At 32.6% G+C, this 23302-nt stretch overlaps 3 protein-coding genes across 3 annotated transcripts; 1 reads left to right on the top strand and 2 right to left on the bottom strand.

Annotated features, from left to right (window-relative positions):
* Positions 1-1931: 1931 nt before the first annotated feature.
* On the bottom strand, positions 1932-15373 carry Y52B11A.10 (MI domain-containing protein). Its single transcript, NM_060460.7, has 16 exons — positions 15260-15373; positions 15036-15218; positions 14867-14992; positions 13664-13820; positions 12785-12966; positions 10896-11232; positions 8978-9106; positions 8205-8326; positions 8061-8154; positions 6792-7004; positions 5822-5906; positions 5055-5227; positions 4303-4478; positions 3132-3263; positions 2500-2652; positions 1932-2120 (listed from the first exon to the last, which is right to left on the bottom strand). The coding sequence occupies exons 1-16, from the start codon at positions 15365-15367 to the stop codon at positions 2031-2033; spliced, it is 2460 nt and encodes an 819-aa protein (NP_492861.1). The 5' UTR covers positions 15368-15373; the 3' UTR covers positions 1932-2030.
* Positions 15374-15601: 228 nt separating this feature from the next.
* On the top strand, positions 15602-20370 carry dxbp-1 (DNA/RNA-binding protein Kin17 WH-like domain-containing protein). The gene is made up of 5 exons (NM_060459.6): positions 15602-15686; positions 15831-16059; positions 17188-17784; positions 18590-18787; positions 20224-20370. Exons 1-5 carry the CDS (start codon positions 15610-15612, stop codon positions 20335-20337), a joined length of 1215 nt encoding a protein of 404 aa, NP_492860.1. The 5' UTR covers positions 15602-15609; the 3' UTR covers positions 20338-20370.
* On the bottom strand, positions 20368-22091 carry Y52B11A.8 (Phospholipase A2-like protein Y52B11A.8). Its single transcript, NM_060458.6, has 5 exons — positions 21952-22091; positions 21803-21895; positions 21481-21575; positions 21299-21421; positions 20368-20552 (listed from the first exon to the last, which is right to left on the bottom strand). Exons 1-5 carry the CDS (start codon positions 22085-22087, stop codon positions 20475-20477), a joined length of 525 nt encoding a protein of 174 aa, NP_492859.1. The 5' UTR covers positions 22088-22091; the 3' UTR covers positions 20368-20474.
* Between the last annotated feature and the right edge of the window lie 1211 nt (positions 22092-23302).

Here is a 23302-nt window from a genome sequence, read left to right as displayed (position 1 = left end):
GTTTCCAAAGAGTGGGCGTGTCCAACCAATAAGTACCTTTTTCTCTCTCGTTCTCTGCCTCACTTCATCTCTACCTCCTTCACCATCCTTTTCCCCTTTAGCTTTTACAAGGAAAGGTTTTTATTTTACCGTCAGACTTCAAAACAAGACATGTGTCATTGGACAGTGTTTCATAAGGATATGTCAGTGCAAAATTTAAGCGGCAAAACTCCACTCTCAACCCCTCTAGCATCGAAAACTGAAACTGAGGCCTGTAGAATTGCTCCAAAATTTTTTTTTGCAAACTTTCAATGTTTTTCAGAACGTTTAAAAGTAGAAAAACAATCTGGAAGATTTCTGGAAAATTTTAATTTTTTGAAAAAAAAATCTGAAAATTCTTGGAAGACATTTTCAGATTTTTTACAAAAAATTAAAATTTTCCAAAAATCTCCCAGATTGTTTTCCTACTTTTGAACGTTCTGAAAAACATTGAAAGTTTGCAAAAAAAATTTTTGGAGCAATTCTACAGGCCTCAGTTTCAGATCGATGCTAGAGGGGTTGAGAGTGGAGTTTTGCCGCTTAAATTTTGCACTGACATATCCTTATGAAACACTGTCCAATGACACATGTCTTGTTTTGAAGTCTGACGGGGTAAATGAAAACCTTTCCCGGTTAGAGAAAAATTGAACTTTATAGTGTGAGCCTCGGCCAGTAATGTTCATAAAAAATGATCGAAATCCTAATTTTTTTCAGTGGGAAACATTTTTTTTTCCTTAAAAATACCCATATTTTGTCGAATCTTTTCCTCTGTTTCGAAAAAATGGGAAATAGAAAAATGGGTTTTAAATGTTTAAGCTCACACTACAATCTACAGTTTATCTCCGTTTGTCGGCGCAAGCCGAGCAAAATTCACAACATTTCTTTAAAATTCTCAATTTTCCTAGGACTTGTCACACAACCGACGAAAATTTGCCAGTCGGCTGTCGCTAATTCACTTCCCACTCAAAAAATGAAATTTTAACAGAAAAGTGCAATTCCAATAATTCCATTTAACGTGGTGGCTCATCGAACAATTCAAAAGGAACGGCAAAGCCTAACAAGACACATATGTAGACGAAATTTTTCTACAATTCACAGGGGTTGGCGGAAAATTATTTTTCCGGCAAACCGGTAATTTTGTCGCGAAGACAGGGAATAAAGACATTCCACTGTTCACGACTGTAATAAATACAAAGATGTATTAAGAATAATACTTCACATTGTTACGTATTATAACTGCTATCAACTTCCCATTCAATCTTCTGAGCAATGCCAAGTACAACTACACCAGGCAATGAGCTATTCCAGCAACAAGGAAAACCCTAATTCAAACTGCCGCCAAATGTGTACGATTAAAGGAACAGCAATGATCTCGCGACGACACACGTGACAACAACTGTGACAGTAACCCACAAGGATTTGCATTGGCCTAAATTGGATGGCGCTCCACTCACTCGCTTCGCTCCGACTATCGGGAGACGTGATAATTGATTGATTTCACTTTTAATGATAGCTTTTATTAACGCAATAAACTATGAGTAAATACACAGTGTAAAGATCCTAATAATCATCACATGGGCCGGAAGTAGCTCCAAAACAAATTTCCCCATTTGCCGAAAATGTTCGGCAAATTGTGTTTTTGCACAGTTTTTCCACGTTATAGAAAAATCCGGCAAATCGTCAAACCGGCAAATACGGTAGCCTGCCTCTATAAAAAAACAATAAAGTAACCCAAACCAGTTAAAATCGCGGAACAAAAAAAGTTCGAAACTACAGTACTCTTCAAAGGCGCACTTAACCAAAAATTTTCGTATCGAGACCAAGTACCGTATTTTTTTAGTCACAAAAAGCGCGATATTTTGGTGTTTTTTTTTCAAATTGCAGCAGTAGATTCTGGAAAAAGAAAATTTTTTTTTCAAAAAATTTATAACAACAAAGAAAAAAAAACGAATGAAAAAGTTAACAATTGAAAAAAATCAACAAAAAAACTTTCAGCAAAAAGTGACATTTTCCTAGTCATATCCGCTCTCCATGATCCATTTATCGATTTTTTGGTAGGCGGCGAAGTCATTGAGATTCATGTGCCAGAACACTCGCATTCCCTGAAAAAAAAAATTTTTTTTTGCGAAAAAATTCGCTAAAAATCGATAAACATGTAACTTTTCGAGTAAAATTTGAAATTTTTCGAAAAAAAAATTGTAGCCTAAGCCTCGCTCAAATAATGAAAATTCGTAAATTTTCCAACTTTTTAAAGGAAAATTTGGCAAGAAAAATAGTAAAAATTAACAATTTTCTCAAAAAAATTACTTTTTTTTGTTGCAAAAACTCAAATTTTTCAATAATTGGCTCTCAAAAAAGTGCTTTTGCAGAAAAATTGAAAAAAATCCGAAATTTTCCTCGGAAAATATCTCAAAAATCCATTTTTTCACACAAATTTCATGAAAAAGCCAATTTTTCCCGTCTAAAAATCGATATTCCAACCTCTGACAAAAGTTCGAATTTCGTGCGTTTTTGCTGATCAATGACGGGCTCGAAGACACGTTTCAGCACTGATTCCGGCGATTTTGCAAGTCCGAGGAACAATTTTTTGAGAATTGTGGTGAGTCGAGCTGAGCGGGTCGCCCATTCGACTGTCTGCAAAGAAAATTTATGAAAATTTTTTTTTTTTTTGTGGCCAAAAATAACATTTTGAAAAATTCCTGGAATTTCAAAAATTAAAAAAAAAAAAAATTTCAAAATTTTTTTAAAGTGGGCGTCGCCTATATAACCGTTTTAATTTAAATTTTTGGGATTTTTCAAAAAATCCAGAAATTTTTTTTCCTGTAATTTGAAAAAAATTGACATTTCCAGAAATTTTGATTTTCAAAAATTTTGAAAAAGTGGGCGTGGTCTGAATTAAAAGTGAGAAATTTGAATTTTTTGAGATTTTTAAATATTTTTTTGAAAATTACAAAATTCTAAATTTCAGGAAAAAAAAAATTAAATTTGAAAAAAGTGGGCGTGGCCTTCAGAAAATTTGTGTTTTTTTTTTGAGATATTCAATTTTTTCAAACTCCAAATTTTTTTTTCAAAATTTCCAAAAAAAAAAGTGGGCGTGGCCTTAACTACAGTACCTTGAGTACGGTAATACTCATGACTTCATTGGAAATCAAATGCTGAAGAAGTTGAGCCAGTGATCCTCTCTGGAATGGTTTCAATTGATCACATTCACGTAGACGATCCCATAGGGCGAATTGGAGGGTGATCTGGAAAAAAATTGTTTGGGTTACTGTAGTAGGTTACTGTAGAAATCAGAAATTTTGAGGGAAATGTAAAAAAAAAATCGAGAAAAAACCGTCAAAAAATGAGCGATTTTGAAGGAAAATTGGGTACTTTGAGGTGGTTGAGGCTCGCAGACTACAAACTACAACTTTTCTAGCCTCAACCATAATTTTTCGCTCAAAAATTCGCGTTTTTTAGTTCATAGCGATTTTTTTTTCGGATTTTACAGCAAATTACAGTGAAATTTAAAAAAATAAGACAAAAACGAGCGATTTTAGGAGAAAATCGGGTTGAGTGAGGCTCACAAACTACAAACTACAACTTTCCTAGCCTCACCCAAAAAATTTTCGCTCAAAATTGACCGTTTTTCGACATTTTTCCAACATTTTTTACGATTTTTTCCGAAGAATTACCGTAGGTTACTGTAAACTGACAAAAATAGGGAAAAAATTCTAAAATTTTGTGAAAAACCGTCAAAAATGATCGATTTTGATGGAAAATCGGGTTGGTTGAGGCTAACACTACAAACTACAACTTTCCTAGCCTCACTCAACAATTTTAGCTCAAAATTTCGCGTTTTTTTTCACTTTTAAGCGAATTTTTTTTGGATTTTGCCGTAAATTACAGTGAAATTTAAAAAAAAATAACACAAAAATGAGCAATTTTCGAATGCAAATCAGTGAGGCTCACAAACTACAAACTACAACTTTTCTAGCCTCACCCAAAAATTTTCGCTCAAAATTGGCCGTGTTTCTACATTTTTCCAACTTTTTAAAAGGATTTTTTTCAAAAAATTCATCGTAGGCTATTGTAAACTAATAAAATTTGCGAAAAAATGCGAAAAACCGCCAAAAATGAGCGATTTGAAGGAAAATCGGGTTGAGTGAGGCTCCCTCACTACAAACTACAATTTTCCTAGCCTCACTCAACAATTTTCGCTCAAAATTGACCGTTTTTCATCAATTTTAATCGATTTTTCTCAGAATTTTACGATTTTTTCGGATTTTTCCACCAATTTCGTACCACAAATCGCTTATTAAATTCGCAGAATCGTTGCAACAACGTGGCATAAAACGCGTTGTACGTCTTCTCCTTCATCATCATAGCAATAAGCACATGAACAAGTTCTCGTTCTTTTTCGCCTTTTAATTGAAGTTTCAAAAGTCGTTCGAACGCGTCGTCCTCGTCGTCGGCGCTGGCTGAAAATTTAGATGATTTCAGTGAAAATTTGGAAAAAATTGGTAAAAATTGAGGTTTTTTGGCTAAAATTTAGGAATTTTCGTGAAAATTCGGATAAAATTGATGGAAATTGAACTTTTCTTGACTAAAAAAAGCGAAAATCGAAATTTTTGAGTGAGGCTCCCAGACTACAAACTACAAATTTATGAGCCTCAACCAATTTTTCGGCGAAAATTTAAGGATTTTCGTGAAAATTTGGCTAAAATCGATGAAAATTTTGGCTTTTCCTGACTACAAATGAGCTTGAAGCTCCGGAAAATGTGTAGTTTGTAGTTTTAGCATCAGACTACAAACTACATTATTCATAGAGCCTCAACCACTTTTTTTTTGGTGAAGATTATAGAATTTTCTGCAAAAAAAAAAAAATCTACAAAATCCAAAAAAAAAATCGAAAATTTTGAGTGAGGCTCACAGACTACAAACTACAACTTTGTGAGCCTCAACCAACGAAAATTTGCGGATTTTTTGTATTTTCCATCTAAAAAATGCAATTTTAGCTTATTTTTCATCATTTTTCCAGATTTTTACAGACGTACCAACACTACAAAAAATGTGTCTTCGAACTTCTGAATTCATTCCGGCTTTCGTGGCCAGTGAGACCATTTCCGGCGGGAAAGAGCCCGTTTTCTTCTGTCCGGCAGCTGAAGCCGACGCTAAAAGTCCATAGCCACCTTGTTCTGGCAAACGGAATGCCGATCCGATGATCCACCTGGAAAATTGATTGGAATCTTGGGAGAAAAAAGTTAAAAATTTGAAATTTTTAGGATTTTTCACTAGAAAATTATTTTTTTAAATGAATTTCCTATAAAAATTCGAAGTTTTCAGGATTTTCCAATAGAAAATTCAATTTTCTTCGAAATTTTCTCGAAATTTTCGCCGAAATTGATTTTTTGACGGAAAAATCGTAATAGTTCAAAAAACGATAAATTTAAAAATGTTTTTTTGAAATTTTACAATTTTTCAAAATAAATGAATTTTTTTAAATGATTTTCTGCAAAAATTAGAAATTTGATACGATTTTTCTATAGAAAATTCAATTTTTTTGAATTTTTAAATAAAAATTCAAAATTTTTACGATTTTTCGATAGAAATTCAATTTTACAAACTTTTTTATTTGAAATTTTTTTAATTTTTTGGATTTTCTCATAGAAAATTTAAAAATTTCAGCCGATATTGAATTTTTTGACAGAAAAATCGTAAAAATTTCAAAATTTTCGAGAAAAAATTTTTAAGAAAAGGAGCAATTTTCTATATTTTCACAGTTTTCTTCGATATTTTCAGAGTTTTTTTTTCAGCTTCTTACCATCTTCCACGTTGCTCGGCGTGCAACAAGTCATTCAGTGTCATTGAGAGCTCCTTCGAGTCTGAGGAGGCGGAGCTTCCTTTTTCTGGAAATTTTTTTTGTTGCGATTTTCCCGGCTAAAAACAGTGCTTTTTCGGATTTAAAAACTTAAAAATTAGCTTAAAAACTATAATTTTTGGCTGAAAAACGTTTTACTAAAAATATGGTTGAGGCTGTGGCAGAAGAGTGTAGTTTGTAGTCTACGAGTTTCGAAATTTCGATATTTTTCGCTGTTTTTTTACGATAATTTGCATTGTTTTCATTTAAAATTCAGAAAAATTAGGCCAAAAACTCTAATTTTTGCCTCAAAAAACCTCATTTTCAACAATAAAAATTGGTTGAGGCTATACTATAAAACTGTAGTTTGTAGTCTATGAGCATGAGCCTGGAACACAAAAAAATTTTTGCGATTTTTCGTAAAATTTTAGCTGCAAATTCCATTTTTCTACTTAAAATTGCGGAAAATTGGGTCAAAAACTCTAATTCCCAACTAAAAAAAAAATAGTTTTTATTACCAAAAATATGGTTGAGGCTTAGCCAAAATTGTAGTTTGTAGTCTATGAGCCTCAACTCAATTTCGAGCAATTTTTGTGCGAAATTTTATTTATTTTTTCTTTTTTTCTGGTTGAAAAATTCATAAAATATGTCAAAAACTCTAATTTTTGCCTCGAAAAACCTCATTTTCAACAAAATAAATTGGTTGAGGCTAGGTATACTAAAATTGTAGTTTGTAGTCTATTTTTGACAATTTTAGCTAAAAATTGCACTTTTTTGCTTTCAAAACTCAAAAAAAGCCAAAAAAAATCGATTTTTCACCCAAAAACCGCATTTTATCACTAAAACCTTTGTAGTTTGTAGTCTGAGCCTCACCCAAAAGCTAAAATATACAATTTTTATAGTTTTCCAGCCAAAAAATTTCAAAAATCGCTACTTTTCGTAATTCCATGAAGAATTTTGACTTGTCTCTCCACAACATCATAGTCGATTGCTTTTGGTGGCGACTTCTTCAGTAAAATCACTTCTTCCAGTAGGAATTTGGCACGTGGCAGTGCTGAAATCGGCTTTTTCTCGAATTCCGAGTGAATTTCGTCGATTTTCTGAGTGACAAGCGGCCAAGACGTCTTTTTCAGCGATTTGTAGGCGTCTGAAAGTGGAAAAATAGTGGAAAAATGAGATTTTTCAGTTTTGGTGAGGCTCAACATTTTGTAGTTTGTAGTCTTTGAGCCTCAACCAGTTTTTTTTTGCAATTTTTGCCCTAATTTTGCATTTTTACAAAAAAATTTATTGAAAAACTGCATTTTCGATGTAAAAATTCAGAAAAAAGGACCAAAAACCAATTTTTAATGGAAAAATATAATGTTTATTATTAAAAACCTTGGTTGAGGCAAAAAATTTTGTAGTTTGTAGTCTGTGAGCCTCAACCAAGTTTTTAAGGATTTTAACGCTGAAGAAAGTTTTTAAAAACATTTTCTCACCAAATTTCGTTGTTTAAATGAAATTTTGGGGTGAAAACTGCATTTTCGAAATGAAAATTTTAGTAAAAAAGGACAAAAAACCAATTTTTGATGGAAAAATATAATTTTTACTATTAAAAACCTTGGTTGAGGCTAGAAATTTTGTAGTTTGTAGTCTGGGAGCCTCAACCACCTCAACATACCCAATTTTCCTTCAAAATCTCTCATTTTTGACGTTTTTTTCTCGATTTTTTTTACATTTTCCTCAAAAGTTTGCATTCCTACAGTAACCTAGGGTGATTTTTCAAAAAAAATCCGAAAAAAAATGTTCGAAAAATGTCGAAAAACGGTCAATTTTGAGCGAAAATTTTTGGTTGAGGCTAGAAAAGTTGTAGTTTGTAGTTTGTGAGCCTCACCCAACCTGATTTTCCTTCAAAATTGCTCATTTTTGACGGTTTTCACTCGATTTTTTAAAAACATTTTTTTCGAAAGTTCTCATTTCTACAGTAACCCAAATATTTATTTTTTTTTAATTTTTCAAGTTTCAGATAAAAAAATTCAATTTTTTTTTGGAAATTTTCAGTTCAAAACTGCATTTTATGAACAAAATGCCAATTTTTAACTGAAAATATCATTTTATAGACTACAAACTACATGTTTTTCTGAGCCTCAACCAACAAAAAATCGATTTTTTTGGTTTTTTGACATTTTTTTTTCAAAAAAATGAACTTTTTTCCAAAACCTACAAGCAATAAGCGTTCGAATCGCAAAAAGATTCGTCAAATTCAAATTTTCCGCGAGTTTATCGATAATTTCGATGAGAATCGATGGTTGCAGAATCTGAAAAAAAAATCGATTTTTTTCAAAAAACTACCGTACTCCTACAGTACCCTAAAAACCACCAGGAATGCTGTGAAAATTACACAATTTTCCATAGATTTATCATCCATTTCCTCTTCTTCCTGCATCGATTTCACCAGATCACACATGAAACATTCGACAAAATGGGCGGCTGCAAAAATTTCAAAAATTTCAAAAATTTGGAAAGTTAGGCCACCGAACCTAACTCAGTGCCCTAGCAAAACCGCTCAGCAGTCTTATAGGCTCAAAATCAGGAGTTCAGCTTGATTTTAAGGGTTTAAAACCTTTAAAAAACCAGTTGAACTCAGAAATTTGAGCTTATGAGACAAGCTTTACGGTTCTGCTAGGGCGATTTTGTGAAATTTTTGAAAAATTTGGAGCTTTTAGGTGCAAATTAATCAAAATTTTCACTGAGAACACGTTTTTTTTTCGGTAGAACTTTGAATTTAATTGAATTTTCGCGAATTTTGAGATTTTTACAATTATTTTCAGTAAAATTTTATATATTCAAAAATTATATCGGCTTCACATTCAATTTCGTCAGATTTAACAGTTTTTCGCGGAAAATTAGCCAGAAATGTGAATTTTTAAAGGAAGACTGCATTTCCAACTTGAAAAATCTGAAAAATTAATTTTTTTTTGTATTTTTTGAGAATTCCAATTTCTCAGCTGTAATTCTTGAAAATGTCATAAACATTATCTCCGACTTCAATTTTTTGTCAATTTTCAACGTTTTTATACCATTTTTTTTTCAGATTTTTCCATCATTTTTAGCACAATTCTCAGCTTTTCCATCACTTACAAATCTCATTACTAATCATTGTATGGCACATTGCAATAAGTGCTCCATATGTGGTTAGAAGCGAGTCTTGAAGCCTAAATGGAGCCAGGAGAGCCTTTGACAGGAACTTGTACAGCGCACTTTTCACATCTGAAAGTTAGGATTTAATAGAGGATTTTCAGATTTTTCATGAGAAATTTAGCTTAAAATTGTCGAAAATTGTCTGAAATTCAAAAATATCACAGAAAAACGAAAAAAAAAATCGTTTCTTTCTGGGTATTCTAGAATTTCAGACAATTTCGAGCAATTTATAGCAAAATTTCCTACTTTTTCAGTTTTTAAACGCCAATTTACAATATTTTTAATAGTTTTTGGTGAAAAATTGAACTTTTTCCCAATTGTTCAGCTAATTTTTGTGAATTTTTCGTATTTTCTGGTGAAAAAGTGCATTTTTGATCTTAAAATCCAGAAAAAATGAATAAAAAAACCAATTTTCAATGGAAAAATATAATTTTTCACCGCAAAAAAAAAATGGTTGAGGCTAGAAATTTTGTAGTTTGTAGTCGTTGAGCCTCAACCAATTTTTGATGGAAGTTTTTGAGGTTAATGTCAACATTTTTGTGTAATTTTTACCAAATTTTGAATTTTTACTAAACATTTTAGTGAAAAACTGTATTTTCGACATGAAAAATTTGGTGAAACGGACAAAAAATCTATTTTCAATGGAAACATATAATTTTTCATCACAAAAAAAATGGTTGAGGCTAGAAATTTTGTAGTTTGTAGTCTTTGAGCCTCAACCAATTTTACATGATTTTTGAGGCTGACGATATATATATTTTTCGTAGTTTTTTCAACTTTTTTTAATTCAAAAATTGAATTTTCGAATAGAAAAATCGAAAAATTGCAACAAAAAAAATCATATTTTTAGCTGAAAATATCATTTTAGACTACAAACTACATGTTTTTCTGACCCTTAACCTACAAAAAATCGATTTTTTTTTTTGTTGTTTTTAACGTGTTTTTTTCAAATTTTTTTAAAATTTTCTAAAACTATATTTTAGACATGAAATTTTGGTAAGAAAAAAGACAAAAAACAAATTTTTAATGGAAAAATAGAATTTTTATCACTAAAACCCTTGGTTGAGGCTAGAAATTTTGTAGTTTGTAGTCGTTGAGCCTCAACCAATTTTTGATGGAAGTTTTTGAGGTTAATGTCAACATTTTTGTGCAATTTTTACCAAATTTTGCATTTTTACTAAAATTTTTAGCGAAAAACTGTACTTTCGAATATGCAAATTTGGCAAAAATGAGAAAAAACCAAGTTTTAATGGAAAAAAATTATTTCTATCACTAAAAACCTTGGTTGAGGCTAGACAATTTGTAGTTTGTAGTCTGTGAGCTTCAACCATTTTTTGACATGATTTTTGAGGCTGAAGATATTTTTCGTGTTTTTTTTCAATTTTTTTATTGAAAAATTGAATTTTCGAATAGAAAAATCGAAAAATTGCAACAAAAAAAAAAATCATATTTTTAGCTGAAAATATCATTTTAGACTACAAACTACATGTTTTTCTGACCCTTAACCTACAAAAAATCGATTATTTGGTTGTTTTTAACGTTAAAAAAAATGTTTTTTTTTTGAATTTTCTAAAACTATATTTTAGACATGAAAATTTGGGAAAAATGGATTAAAAAACAAATTTTCAATGAAAAAAATTACATTTTTATCACCAAAAAATATGGTTAAGGCTAGAAATTTTGTAGTTTGTAGTCGTGGGCCTCAACCAATTTCTTGTGGTTTTTCTCGCATTTTTTTTTAAGGAAAATTAGCCAGAAAATACGGTTTTTCTTCAATTTTTGCGGCATTTTTCAGGAAATTTTATTGATTTTCCCTACTTTTTCTGCAATTTTTCAACATTTTCAGCCTAAAAATTACCATTTTTCGAGCTATTCGCCCATAATTCAGCGATTCCCTGCTGAGATTTGATGAGCATTGCGTCGGAAAGCTTATTAATAATACTATTAACCGCCCGTTCAACTCGTTGCTTCTGCTCTCCGGTTGATGACGTGGCATCGAGCTCCTCGAGCTTTTTCCGCGCCGCCGCCGGATCGAATTTGATGAGTTCTCCGGTGGACTTATTGATTTTTCGACCATAAATATCTTCAGTTTCTTCGGATTTTTTAGGTGCGGAGGTTTCAATTTCCGAATCCGAAATTTCCACGATTTTCTCATCATCCACGTTATCTTCCTCGTCTGACATCATTTCGTCCACCTGAAAAATTGAAATTTTTGACAAATTTTTATCGTTTTTTAATGAAATTTTAAGCGAAAAACTGCAATTTTCAATGGAAAAATCAAAGAATAACAACTTTTTGTTTGCCAATTTTGAGCATTTCTGAAAAAAAAATTAACAGAAAATATTTTTATTTTCCATTGGTTGAGGCTAGAAATTTTGTAGTTTGCAGTCTGTGAGCCTCAACCAATTTTTAAAGAATTTTTGAGGCAGAAGTCAGCTTTTTTTGCAGTTCTTGACCAAATTTTCTGTTTGTAATGAAATTTTCAGCGAAAAACTGCATTTTCGAGTTGAAAATTCAAAAAAATCGAACATAAAACTCAATTTTTAAGTGAAAAAAGTTTTTTTTATCACAAAAAATATGGTTGAGACTAAACATTTTGTAGTTTGTAGTCTGTGAGCCTCTATCATTTTTTGGAGGACTTTTGAGCCAATTTCGAGCATTTTTTTGCGAAAAAAAAGGCAGAACGTTTGAGTTTTTAATTAAAATTTTTAAACTTTTTGGGAAAAACTGAATTTTTATACTTAAAAATTTTGAAAATTGAAGAAAAATACGATTTTTTAACTGAAAAATACCTTTTTTCATTTGGTTGAGGCTAGAAATTTTGTAGTTTGCAGTCTGTGAGCCTCAACCAATTTTTAAAGAATTTTTGAGGCAGAAGTCAGCTTTTTTTGCAGTTCTTGACCAAATTTTCTGTTTGTAATGAAATTTTCAGCGAAAAACTGCATTTTCGAGTTGAAAATTCAAAAAAATCGAACATAAAACTCAATTTTTAAGTGAAAAAAGTTTTTTTTATCACAAAAAATATGGTTGAGACTAAACATTTTGTAGTTTGTAGTCTGTGAGCCTCTATCATTTTTTGGAGGACTTTTGAGCCAATTTCGAGCATTTTTTTGCGAAAAAAAAGGCAGAACGTTTGAGTTTTTAATTAAAATTTTGGAAAAACGGGCAAAAATGCATTTTTTCTTTGAAAATTCAGAAAAATTGAACAAAAACCGCATTTTTTAACTGAAAAATATCTTTTTTCATTTGGTTGAGGCTAAACTTTTTGTAGTTTGTAGTCTGTTAGCCTCAACCAATTTTCAAAGAATTTTTGCGGCAGATTTCAGCTTTTTTTTTGCAATTTTTGAATAAATTTTGTATTTTTAATGGATTTTTCAGCGAAAAACTGCAATTTCGATTTGAAAATTCAATAAAAAATCGAACATAAAACCCAATTTTTCACTGAAAAAAGTCATTTTTTATCACAAAAAATATGGTTGAGGCTAGGAATTTTGTAGTTTGTAGTCTGTGAGCCTCAACCAAATTTTGAAATGATTTTTTAATGGTTTTTCGCGGTTTTTGTGCAATTTTGGAGTATTTTTTGAGTAAAAACTGGAAAATTGGTCAAAATTTTCGAAAATGTTTTTTTTCAAAACAAAGTTCCGATTTTTTACGTTAAAAATGTCGAATTTCAGCCTAGAATCGTGTATTTTAATCATTTTTTTTTCAGTTTTTTCAGTATTTCAAGATATTTCCAGTAATATTTACCATATCCTCATCATCCTCCGATTCCACAGGCTCTTCTCCTTCAGAAAGATCTAGCTCATTTCCAGATTCATCAGCTTCATCCTCTTCATCTTCAAATTCTTCTTCATCTTCCATATTATCATCGTCAAGTTCATCTTCCATTAGCTCCTTACGCCGTTCCGAATCGCAAAAGTCGAGAAGTACTGAAAATTTTGAATTTTAGAGTGAAAATTCAAGTTTTTATTAAAATTTTATATAAAAATGAAGATTTTGGCCAACTTTCTTGTATTTTTTTTTTATAAAAAAAAAAAAAAATTAAAATTAAAAATAAAAATAATAAATATTTAGCCTCACTTAAATTTTTTTTGACATTTTTCTGTCTAATTTTTGAATGAAAATTGAGGTTTTTTTTTGTTAATTTTAGATAAAAATGAAGATTTTGGCCAACTTTCTTGTATTTTTAATTGAAAAATTATCGAAAATGACCCAAAAACGGCGAAAAAACATCAAAAAATAATTTCAAAAACTGGTTGAGGCTCACAGACTACAAACTACACATTTTTCAGCCTCAACCACATTTTCTCAGTTAAAAATTAGGTTTTTAACCATTTTTCCAAACTTTTGAAGTCGAAACTGCAGTTTTTCGCTGAAAATTTCATTAAAATACGAAACTTGTTTAAAAATTGCAAAAAAAAGCAGACTTCAGCCTTCAAAATCCTTTTTAAATCTTGATTGAGGCTCACAGACTACAAACTACAAACTGTTTAGCATCAACCATTTTTTTTGTTGGAATTTTTCAGTAAAAATTCAAATTTCTGAGTGAAAATTCGAAATTTTTATGTAAATTCCAGGTTTTCAGGTAAATTCCTAGCTTTTAAAGACTACAAACTACAAACTCACAATCCAATCCATCACTTTTCATGGATTTCGGTACTTTTAGCTTGCCATCTCGCTCCTTTTTCTGCTCATTTACACCTAAAAGTACTCCATATTTACGAATTGCGGCGTCATCTTCCTCAGTTCCGTCGGCTTCTTGTCGCCGCTTTTTTGTCGCTGTCTGGAAGTGAAAATAGATGAAAATCGACAATTTTTGCATTAAAAATTGGATTTTTAGTGGGAATTTGTAAAAAATCTGTGGAAAAATTGAATTTTTCACATTTTAAATGTTTATATTTTAGCAAAAAAAGTCTAAAAAATTGGAGGAAAAAACCAAAAAATCAGTTTTTTTTCGGTTGGTTGAGGCCCAAACGATATTGTAGTTTGTAGTCTGAGCCTTAAATCTGAATTTCGTCGGTTTTTAGTGTTATTTCTCGATTTTTTGCAATTTTATTCGAAATTTCTGTCATTTTAACGTGCATAAACTACTTCTCCACCGATTTTAACCCAAAAAACTTTAAAAATTAGAGACAATTCAGAAAAAAAAAACTGTTAAAAAATAAATTTTCTCGTTGGTTGAGGCTCAGGAGTTATTGTAGTTTGTAGTCTGAGCCTCAACCAGAATTTCATCTGTTTTTAGTGTTTTTCAGGAATTTTTGCTATTTTTTCGCAACTTTTATCATTTTAACAAGCCTAAACGGCATTTACTTTGCTTTTGAGTTAAAAAAAAAACTTTCAAAATTCGAGTAAATTCGAGAAAAAACTATTAAAAATTAACTTTTCCCGTTGGTTGAGGCTCAGACGATATTGTAGTTTGTAGTCTCTGCGCCTCAACTAGAATTTCATCAGCTTTTTTGTGTTTTTTCTTGAATTTTTGCAATTTTTCGCATTTTTTTTGTCATTTCAACATTCCTAAACGACATTTACTTTGATTTTAAGTCTAAAAACCTTAAAAAATTAGAGAAAATTCGGGTAAAAAATATTAAAAATTAAATTTTCTCGTTGGTTGAGGCTCAGGAATTGTTGTAGTTTGTAGTCTGAGCCTCAACCAATATTTAGTCGATTTTTATAGGATTTCTTTGATTTCTCGTCATTTTTTCGTATTTTTTGGCAATTTTAAATGTTTTAAGCTACATTTTCCACGATTTTCAGACGAAAAATCGATAAAATCTGCCAAAAATAGCCGTTTTTTCAGTTTTTCTCCGTTTTTTTCGCATTTTCTCCTACCTGAACCTCTTCCATATACTGTTCATAGGTCAAATCCTCATCACTATCCTCAGAATCATCACCATACTTCCGTTTTCCCTTATTCACGCTCACTTCGACGATTCCCTTGCGATTTGTGGGCTTTTTCTGGAATTTTCGAGTTATTTCTATACAAAAATCATGCTAAAACCTCTTCTTCGTCTTCAGAATCTTCCATATCCTCCTCGTCATCGGAATCCCCGTCATTTCGATTTTTATTCTGCAGATATTCCAATTTTCTCTGCTCTTTCTTCGCTTCCAGCTGTCTTTTCCGTTTTCTCTTCTTTTTATCCTCTTTCGTCATTCCCATCGTCTCTCTCATCACTTGTTCTATCTGAAAATTGAATTTTTGAAGCAAAAAATCGCAAAATATACCGGAGTTCTCTGGGAAAATGCCTTTGCCTGCATTTTCTTGAGCTGTTTCGCGGATTTTCGTTGTTCCTTCCGCGACATTCCATCTTTTTTGAATAGTGGAAGCTTCATTTTACCCTGAAATAGTAAAAAATTAAAGTTTTTCGTTAAAAATTCATCGAAATTCGCTGAAAAAGATTAATCGAAAAAAAAAAAAAATAAATATTTGCAACGACACTCCGAAATCCCGCTAGTGCGCGTTGTTTACCGTAAATCCACAGCGCGTGTTTTTCGAATTTATTTCTTTAGTTTTTTGGTTTGCAAGCTTTTTCAAGCTTTTTCACCTAAAATTCCTAATTTTTTCAGATTTAAAAATGGGAAAACACGAAAAAGGAAGTTCAAAAGACTTGGCAAATCGAACAAAATCGAAAGGATTACAAAAATTGAAATTGTATGGCACTTTTTAAGTAAAAATTTAAAAATAATTAATTTTAAGCGATTTTTGTCGGTTTTTGCTGGTTAAATTGAGTTAAAATTAACGAAATATTCAATTAAACAGTTAAAAATTAATAAAAATGATTATTATTATTTCCAGCTTCTGCCAAATGTGCCAAAAGCAGTGTCGAGACGCGAACGGCTTCAAATGCCACTTAACTTCCGAAGCACATCAACGGCAACTTTTGCTCTTTGCCGAGAACTCGAATTCCTATCTCCGACAGTTTTCCAATGATTTTGAGAAGAATTTCATGCAGTTGCTGCGAACTTCGTACGGAACGAAGCGAGTTCGTGCCAATGAGGTGTATAATGCGTTTATTAAAGATAAGGTAAGAGAAATTTCAAGAAAACTTGAAGAAATTGCCGGAAAAACGCCGAAAAATGCATTAAAATCGGCAAAAAACCATTAAAAACAAGTTTTTGAATTTGGTTGAGGCTGAAAAATGTTGTAGTTTGTAGTTTGCCCATTTTTAAAAGGATTTTCACGATTTTTGGCCAAATTTCGTATTTTTTGCTCAACTTTTAGTGTAAAACTGCATTTTCGAATTGAAAATTCAGTTAAATTGGACAAAAAAATCCAGTTTTCAAGTGAGAAATGTTTGGTGAGGCTGAAAATGTTGTAGTTTGTAGTCTGTGAGCCTCAATCAAGATTTAAAAAGGATTTTTGCCATTTTTTCGAAACTTTCAGTGTAAAACTGCATTTTTGAATTCAAAATTCAGAACAATTGAACAAAAAAATCCAGTTTTAAACTGAAAAATGTAAAATTTATCTCAAAAAACTTTGGTAGAGGCTAGAAATTTTGTAGTTTGTAATGGAGCTCATAGGGGTCTCTGACCCTCACCCAAAATGAAAATTTATTTTTTTCGCTAAAAATTGGAACAATTTTGATTTTAAGGTTCAGAATTGAATTTTTAACGTAAAATATTTGAAAAAATTCAGTTTCCCGCAAAATTTTGTAGTTTGTAGTCTGTGAGCCTCAACCAAATTGGGAACATTTGGAAAGGTTTTTCCGAAAAAAAACCTTTAAAAAATTTAATTTTTGTTAAAATTTTCATAAATCCATGAAATTTTTATTTTTAAATAATTTGCGGTCAATTTCGTAGTTTTTGAAAATTGAAATTAGCCTAAAATTTTGAAATTTGTTAAATTTTTGTCTGAAAAACGGAAAAATTCAACCCAATCTGCAGTTTATAGCCTTCTAAGGACTACAACAACATATTCCAATAATTTGAGCCGAAAAGCTCCAAATTCTCTAAATTTTCCCTCAAAATTGCACCTCGCCCTAGCAGCACCATGAAGCTTGTTCCATAAGTTCAAAATCCCGAGTTCAACTTGATTTTCAAGGTTTTAAACCTTTAAAATCAAGCTGAACCCGCATTTTTGAGCTTATAGGACTGCTGATCGGTTCTGCTAGGGCGCTGACTTACGTTCGGAGCCACCAATCACCAAATTTCAGGGTCACGTGCACATGAACTCTACAGTATGGCACTCGTTGACAGGCTTCGTCCAGTATCTCGGATCATCTGGAAAATGTAAAATCGACGAAGGTGATAAAGGATGGTATATTGCATATATCGATCAAGAAGCCTTAATCCGAAAAGAAGAAGATCAACGAAAACAGCAACAGGAGAAGGATGACGAAGAGCGTCATATGCAGATTATGGACGGGATGGTCCAACGAGGAAAAGAGCTCGCCGGGGATGATGAGCACGAATATGAAGCCACAGAGCTCATCAGGGATACTCCGGATCAGAAAATTCAGCTGGATTTAAATTTGGGGATTCTAGATCGGAAATTGGACGTTAAAAGTGGTGTGGCGTCGGCGAAAATCTCGATTTTCGATATGCCAAAAGTCAAAAAAGAGGATCCGGATGAGCCGGGACCATCACAACCATCACGCAAAAGTGGTAAAAAGAGATCCCGGAGCCGGAGCCCGGCCGCCAAAAAATTCTCGAAAAAGTCAGCGCTAGATGAGATTAAGGAGATGGAGGAGAGGAAAAAGGAGCGGAAGAATCGGAAGGATTATTGGATGAGAGAGGGGATTGTTGTTAAGGTGATTAGCACAGAAATTAATTAAATTAGAATGAAAACCCCAAAAAAATTGAATTTAAAGCAGGGGTGGGCGGCAATTGCCGTTCGGCAAATTGATTTGTCGACAAATTGCCGATTTGCCGGTTATCAGGTTTGCCGGAAATGCCTTGAGGGATTTTTGACAAGACGGAAACACTTAAAATTGTGTCATTTTAAAGTTTTTCCCGTTTTTTCTAGTTATTTTCACAGAATTCGCTTACTTATCGAAATAAATGTAGGAATTGTATTCATAGGATGTGTTTCATTTGGCCATTTGAAATTGAAATTCTGACATTTCCAAAAAAAAAAAAGGGCAAAACCACATCTTGTCGGAAATTTTCAATTCCGGCAATTTGCCGGTTTGGCGGAAAAAATATTTTGCCGCCCACCTTTTGTACCCTAAATAGAATGAAAAAACGAAACAATCGAATTTTTAGTGAAAATTAACTTTTGAAGACGATCTTTCTTGTTCAAAATATATCCTAGATTGCTAGAAAAGTTCCAAAATATGAGAAAAAGTAGTTTTGTACGACAATTTGCATAGTTTACGCCTAAACACTATAAAGTTTTCAAAACATTCCTCATAAAATTGCACCTCGCCCTAGCAGCACCGTGAAGCTTGTCCCATAAGTTCCAAATTCTGAGTTCAACGTGGTTTTCAAGGTTTTAAAACTATTTAAAACCTTCAAAACCATGCTGAGCCCACAGTTTTGAGCTTATAGGACTGCTTAGCGGTTCTGCTAGGGCGCTGAGTTACGTTCGATGACTTTATCGATTTTTTCCCCCAGGTTATCACAAAATCACTTGGCTCCGAGTACTACAAAGCGAAGGGAGTCGTCAGAAAGGTGGTGGATGACTATACGGCTCAGGTGAAGCTTGATGATGGTACTGTAGTGAAATTGGATCAGGAACACGTGGAAACAGTAATCCCATCGCTTGGCCGGCAGATGATGATTGTTAATGGAGCTTATAGGGGTCAAGAAGCGGTAAGTTACAAACTACAAACTACAAAAGTTTATAGCCTCACCCAAAAAATTTTTTTTTTTAATTTTCGAAAAAAAATTTTTTTGGAATTTTTTAATCTCAAATAGGCAAAAAATGCCACACCCACTTTTTCAGAATTTTGAATTTTGTTGATTTTTTTCTTCAAAAAAAAAATCCAATAAAATTTTTTTATCGCTTAAAATATAGACCACGCCCATTTTAACCTAATTTTGAAAAAAATTTAAATTTCCCTTTTGTACTTTAGGCCACGCCCACTTTTAAAGATTTTTGGAGAAAAAAAAATAAATTTTTCGCTTAAAATATATAGCCAGGCCCACTTTTACCGAATTTTTAGGAAATTTTTTTTTTCAAAAATTCAAATTTCCCGCTTAAAATATACGCCACGCCCACTTTAACCGAATTTTTAGGAATTTTTTTTTTTTAAATTCAAATTTCCCGCTTAAAATATAGGCCACGCCCCTTTTTTTCGAATTTTTGGAAAAAATTTTAATCCCCTCTTGTAATTTAGGCCACGCCCAATTTTTGCTGAATTTTGAATGTTTTTTTCGAAAAAAAAAATTTAATCATCTTTTTTGAAAAAATTCAAATTTATAATTTATAATATAGGCCACGCCCACTTTTACCGAATTTCTAATTTTTTTTTTTTCAATTTTTTGAAAAATCCCAAAAATTCAAATTTTCCGCTTTTAATATAACCACGCCCACTTTTTAGATATTTTTTCAACTTTTCGAAAAAAAAATTCAAAAAATTCAATCCTGTAATTATTTAAATTTATAAATATATATTTATCTTGTAATTATTATCGGCCACGCCCACTTTTTTCGAATTTTTTTGAGAAAAATTCAAATTTCCCTCTTGTAATTTAGGGCCACGCCTACTTTTTTCAAATTTTTTGAAAAAAAAAATCTAATTTTCCTCCTAAAAGTTAGGCCACGCCCACTTTTTCAGAATTTTGAAATTTTAGATTTTTTTTTTACAAAAAAAAAATTCCAAAATATTTAAATTTATCGGTTAAAATATAGGCCACGCCCACTTTAACCTAATTTTCAAACAAAAATTAAATTTTTCGAAAAAAAATCAAATTTCCCTCTTGTAATTTAGGCCACGCCCACTTTTTGAATTTTTTCGAATTTTTTGAAAAAATTTCGAAAAATCCAAAAATTTCCGCTTTTAATGTAGACCACGCCCACTTTTTGGATTTTTTAAAAATAAATTCCGAAAAAAATCTAAAAAATTCAAATTTCTCGCATAAAATATATATGCCTCGCCACACACTTTAACCTAATTTTGACAAAAAAATTCGAATTTGGTTGAGGCCCCGGAAAACCTTGTAGTTTGTAGTCTGTGAGCGTCTCACCCAAAACCAATTTTAGCTCAAATTTCTTGGTTTTTTCCTGCAAAAAAGCTAATTTTCAGACCCTCGAATCGATCGACGAGAAGCGCTTCAGTCTTCGGCTCAAAATCGCGTCGGGACCCACAAGAGGACGACAAATCGATGTACCATATGAGGATGCCAGCAAATTGGCCTAAATTTGTGTATTGAAAGTAATAAAAAATTCGATTTTTCAGAAATATTCAAAAATAATTCATTTACAATGAGCTAGACAAACAAGAAAATGGCACAAGAATTGTAGTTTGTAGTTTGTAGTCTTGGTTGTAGTTTGTAGTTAGGTTGATGATGATGGCGTGGCATTTAGTCCTGCCACGTGGGATTCGTAGTCGTAGTCGTCCTTCTCGGCAGGACTCTGAAAAATTGTTGTAGTTTGTAGTTTGTAGTGCAGACTACAAACTACAACTTTTTGGTAGGAATCTAAAGTTGTAGTTTGTAGTCTATGTTTTATTTGAAGCGGTTCGAAAATCCCAGAAAATCAATATACAAGCTAAAGGTACTTTGGATTTAAAATAATTGTAGTTTGTAGTGTGCGAATAATCGTTATAGGAAATCAGATTTTTGTAGTTTGTAGTGGACTACAAACTACAACTTTCAAAATAAAAATTGTAGTTTGTAGTCAAATTACTAAATTATTTTGTGTATTAAAAAAATAAGTGATAAAAATGACAAAATTGTTATATGAAATCAGAGTTTTGTAGTTTGTAGTCTAATTTTTACAAGTGTAGTTTGTAGTGTGTGGGTTTAGACTACAAACTACAGCTTTTTTTTAGGAATCCCAGGAAATCAGTTGTAGTTTGTAGTCTATTTTTTACATAAAAGATCCCAAAATCCCAGAAAATCAATACTATTGAAAAGATTGTAAGACTACAAACTACAAAGTGTTGTAGTTTGTAGTTTGTAGGGTTCCGTGTTAACACTACAAACTACAATTCTAAATTCTTGTAGTTTGTAGTGTGTCTAAAATCAGAAAATCAGTGGGGGATCTTACTGTAGCACGAGAACTAGAGATTGCAGATTTGTAGAACATTGCTGAAATGGAAAGTGGGCGGGATTTGGAAGTTATTGTAGGTGCGTGGGCGTGGCCAAGGGGTACTGTACCTCTTCGGTAGTCGAGGCGTTTGGACCAGAAGCTTCGTAGGCACCGTCACCAAAGGTTCGGACGAGATCGCAGAATAGTGGAGCCGACTCGTCGTGGCATGATTTGGAGCTTCGAGAACGGCGCTGGAAGAGTTTTGTAGTTTGTAGTGTTTGTAATTTTGTAGTTTGTAGCCTCAACCAACCTCAAGACACGAGCAAAACGTGTCATCGCAGAACTTTTGTCCCGACTGTGCTTCGTAGCAGCCGTCGTGTTGAAGGCAGCAACTGTTGATGTGATCTGCAATGAAAAGCTCGGGTAGGTACGCGGTAGGTACGCGGTAGGCATCGGTAGGCATAGGCTAGGCATAGGCTAGGCATAGGCTAGGCATAGGCTAGGCATAGGCTAGGCATAGGCTAGGCATAGGCTAGGCATAGGCTAGGCATAGGCTAGGCATAGGCTAGGCATAGGCTAGGCATAGGCTAGGCATAGGCTAGGCATACGGTAGGCAGGAAATAGGCGTGTACCTCTGAGCTTTGGGCATTTCGCCTGAATCTCGCCTTCGCTGATCGACTTGGTGAACTCGTCGGTTCCGCACTCCCACGTGGCATTTTTGACGACTGAAAAATTGCAGATTTTTGGATGAGGCTCACTCACACTACAAACTACAACATACCTGGTGGAAGCTTGGCTTTGAGAATTTGCGGAGACAGTGTCGTTGTCGTTGGTGGCGGGGATTTTGTGGTGGTGGTTGGGGTGGCTGAAGCTGCCACCGAGACGAAAATCCACGTGGCAACGAGAAGACCGCGCATCCTGGAATTTGGTTGAGGTTGAGAGACTACAAACTACAAACTACACGCAAAATCAGAAAATCACAGGGAAAGTACAAACTAAAACCCTGCCTCACCCAAAAAATCAATTATTCGGAGACTACAAACTACATATTTGAGCATTTTTGTAGTTTGTAGTCTAGAGCCTCAACCAAAATTTCCAAAAAATGAGATTTAATTGGAAAAAAAAAATTTGGAACCATAAAAATTGTGGAAAAATATCGATTTTTCATTAAAAGTCTATTTTTTATTGGATTTTTCCAACATTTTCGAAAAAATCAACTAAAAATTCGATAAAAGTTAAGCTACAAACTACAATCCTTGAGTAGCCTCACCCAAGCATTGCGACTACAAACTACATCAATTTTTTCGGAAAAACTGATAAATATTGATTTTTCATTTGAAGTTGTTTGAGTGAGGCTTACAGACTACAAACAACAAAATTTCTAGCCTCAACCATGCTTTTGTGCTAAATATGTTGTTTTTAGGGTGAAAACTAGGCTTTTCGCTCATTTTTTTAAACAATTTTTAACTAGAAAATTCCGTTTTCTACTTAAAAATATCCTTGAAAAACTTGGTTGAGGCTCACATACTACAAACTACAAAATTTCCAGCCTCAACCAAGACAAAATAGGGAAAAATCGAAGAAAAATTGAAGAAAAAAAACAAGAGGTAACCCAAATAGAGGTCGAGAATCGAAAATAATGACCGAGAAAAGTGTAAAATTGAGATGGAAAACTGGTTTTTTTTGCCTTTGCGCACCTTAAAAGTGATGGCAAAAAAAATTGCCATTACTGGGAACATGGCGATGACGTGGCAAAGTCACAAAAACTACATTTTTTACAAAAAATTGCGGAACAAAATGAAAAAATTTTTCAAAAAAAATTTTTTTTTTAAATTTTTTTAATATCAAAATTCTCCTAAAAATCTTGAAATGTAGCCAGTTTTTCTGAGAAAACTGAGTGATTTCACATTGGAAATATGCAATTTTCTGTTGGAAAATTGAAATTTATCACAGAAAAGTGGCTCATAACTTTTAAAACTTCACGGTAAGCACGAAAAAATCGAAAAATTCACAGAAATCTGCACAGAAACCGTTAAAAAGGGACAAAATGGGGTGAAAAATGAGTGGTTCCGGATGAAAAATCAAAAAAATTACCCCGCAAAAACAAAAAAACAAGTGGAGGTCAAATTAAA

The sequence above is a fragment of the Caenorhabditis elegans genome, chromosome I, assembly GCF_000002985.6.
Source record: "Caenorhabditis elegans chromosome I".
NCBI classification, from domain to species: Eukaryota; Metazoa; Nematoda; class Chromadorea; order Rhabditida; family Rhabditidae; genus Caenorhabditis; species Caenorhabditis elegans.
This window is presented reverse-complemented; position numbering and strand designations above follow the sequence as displayed.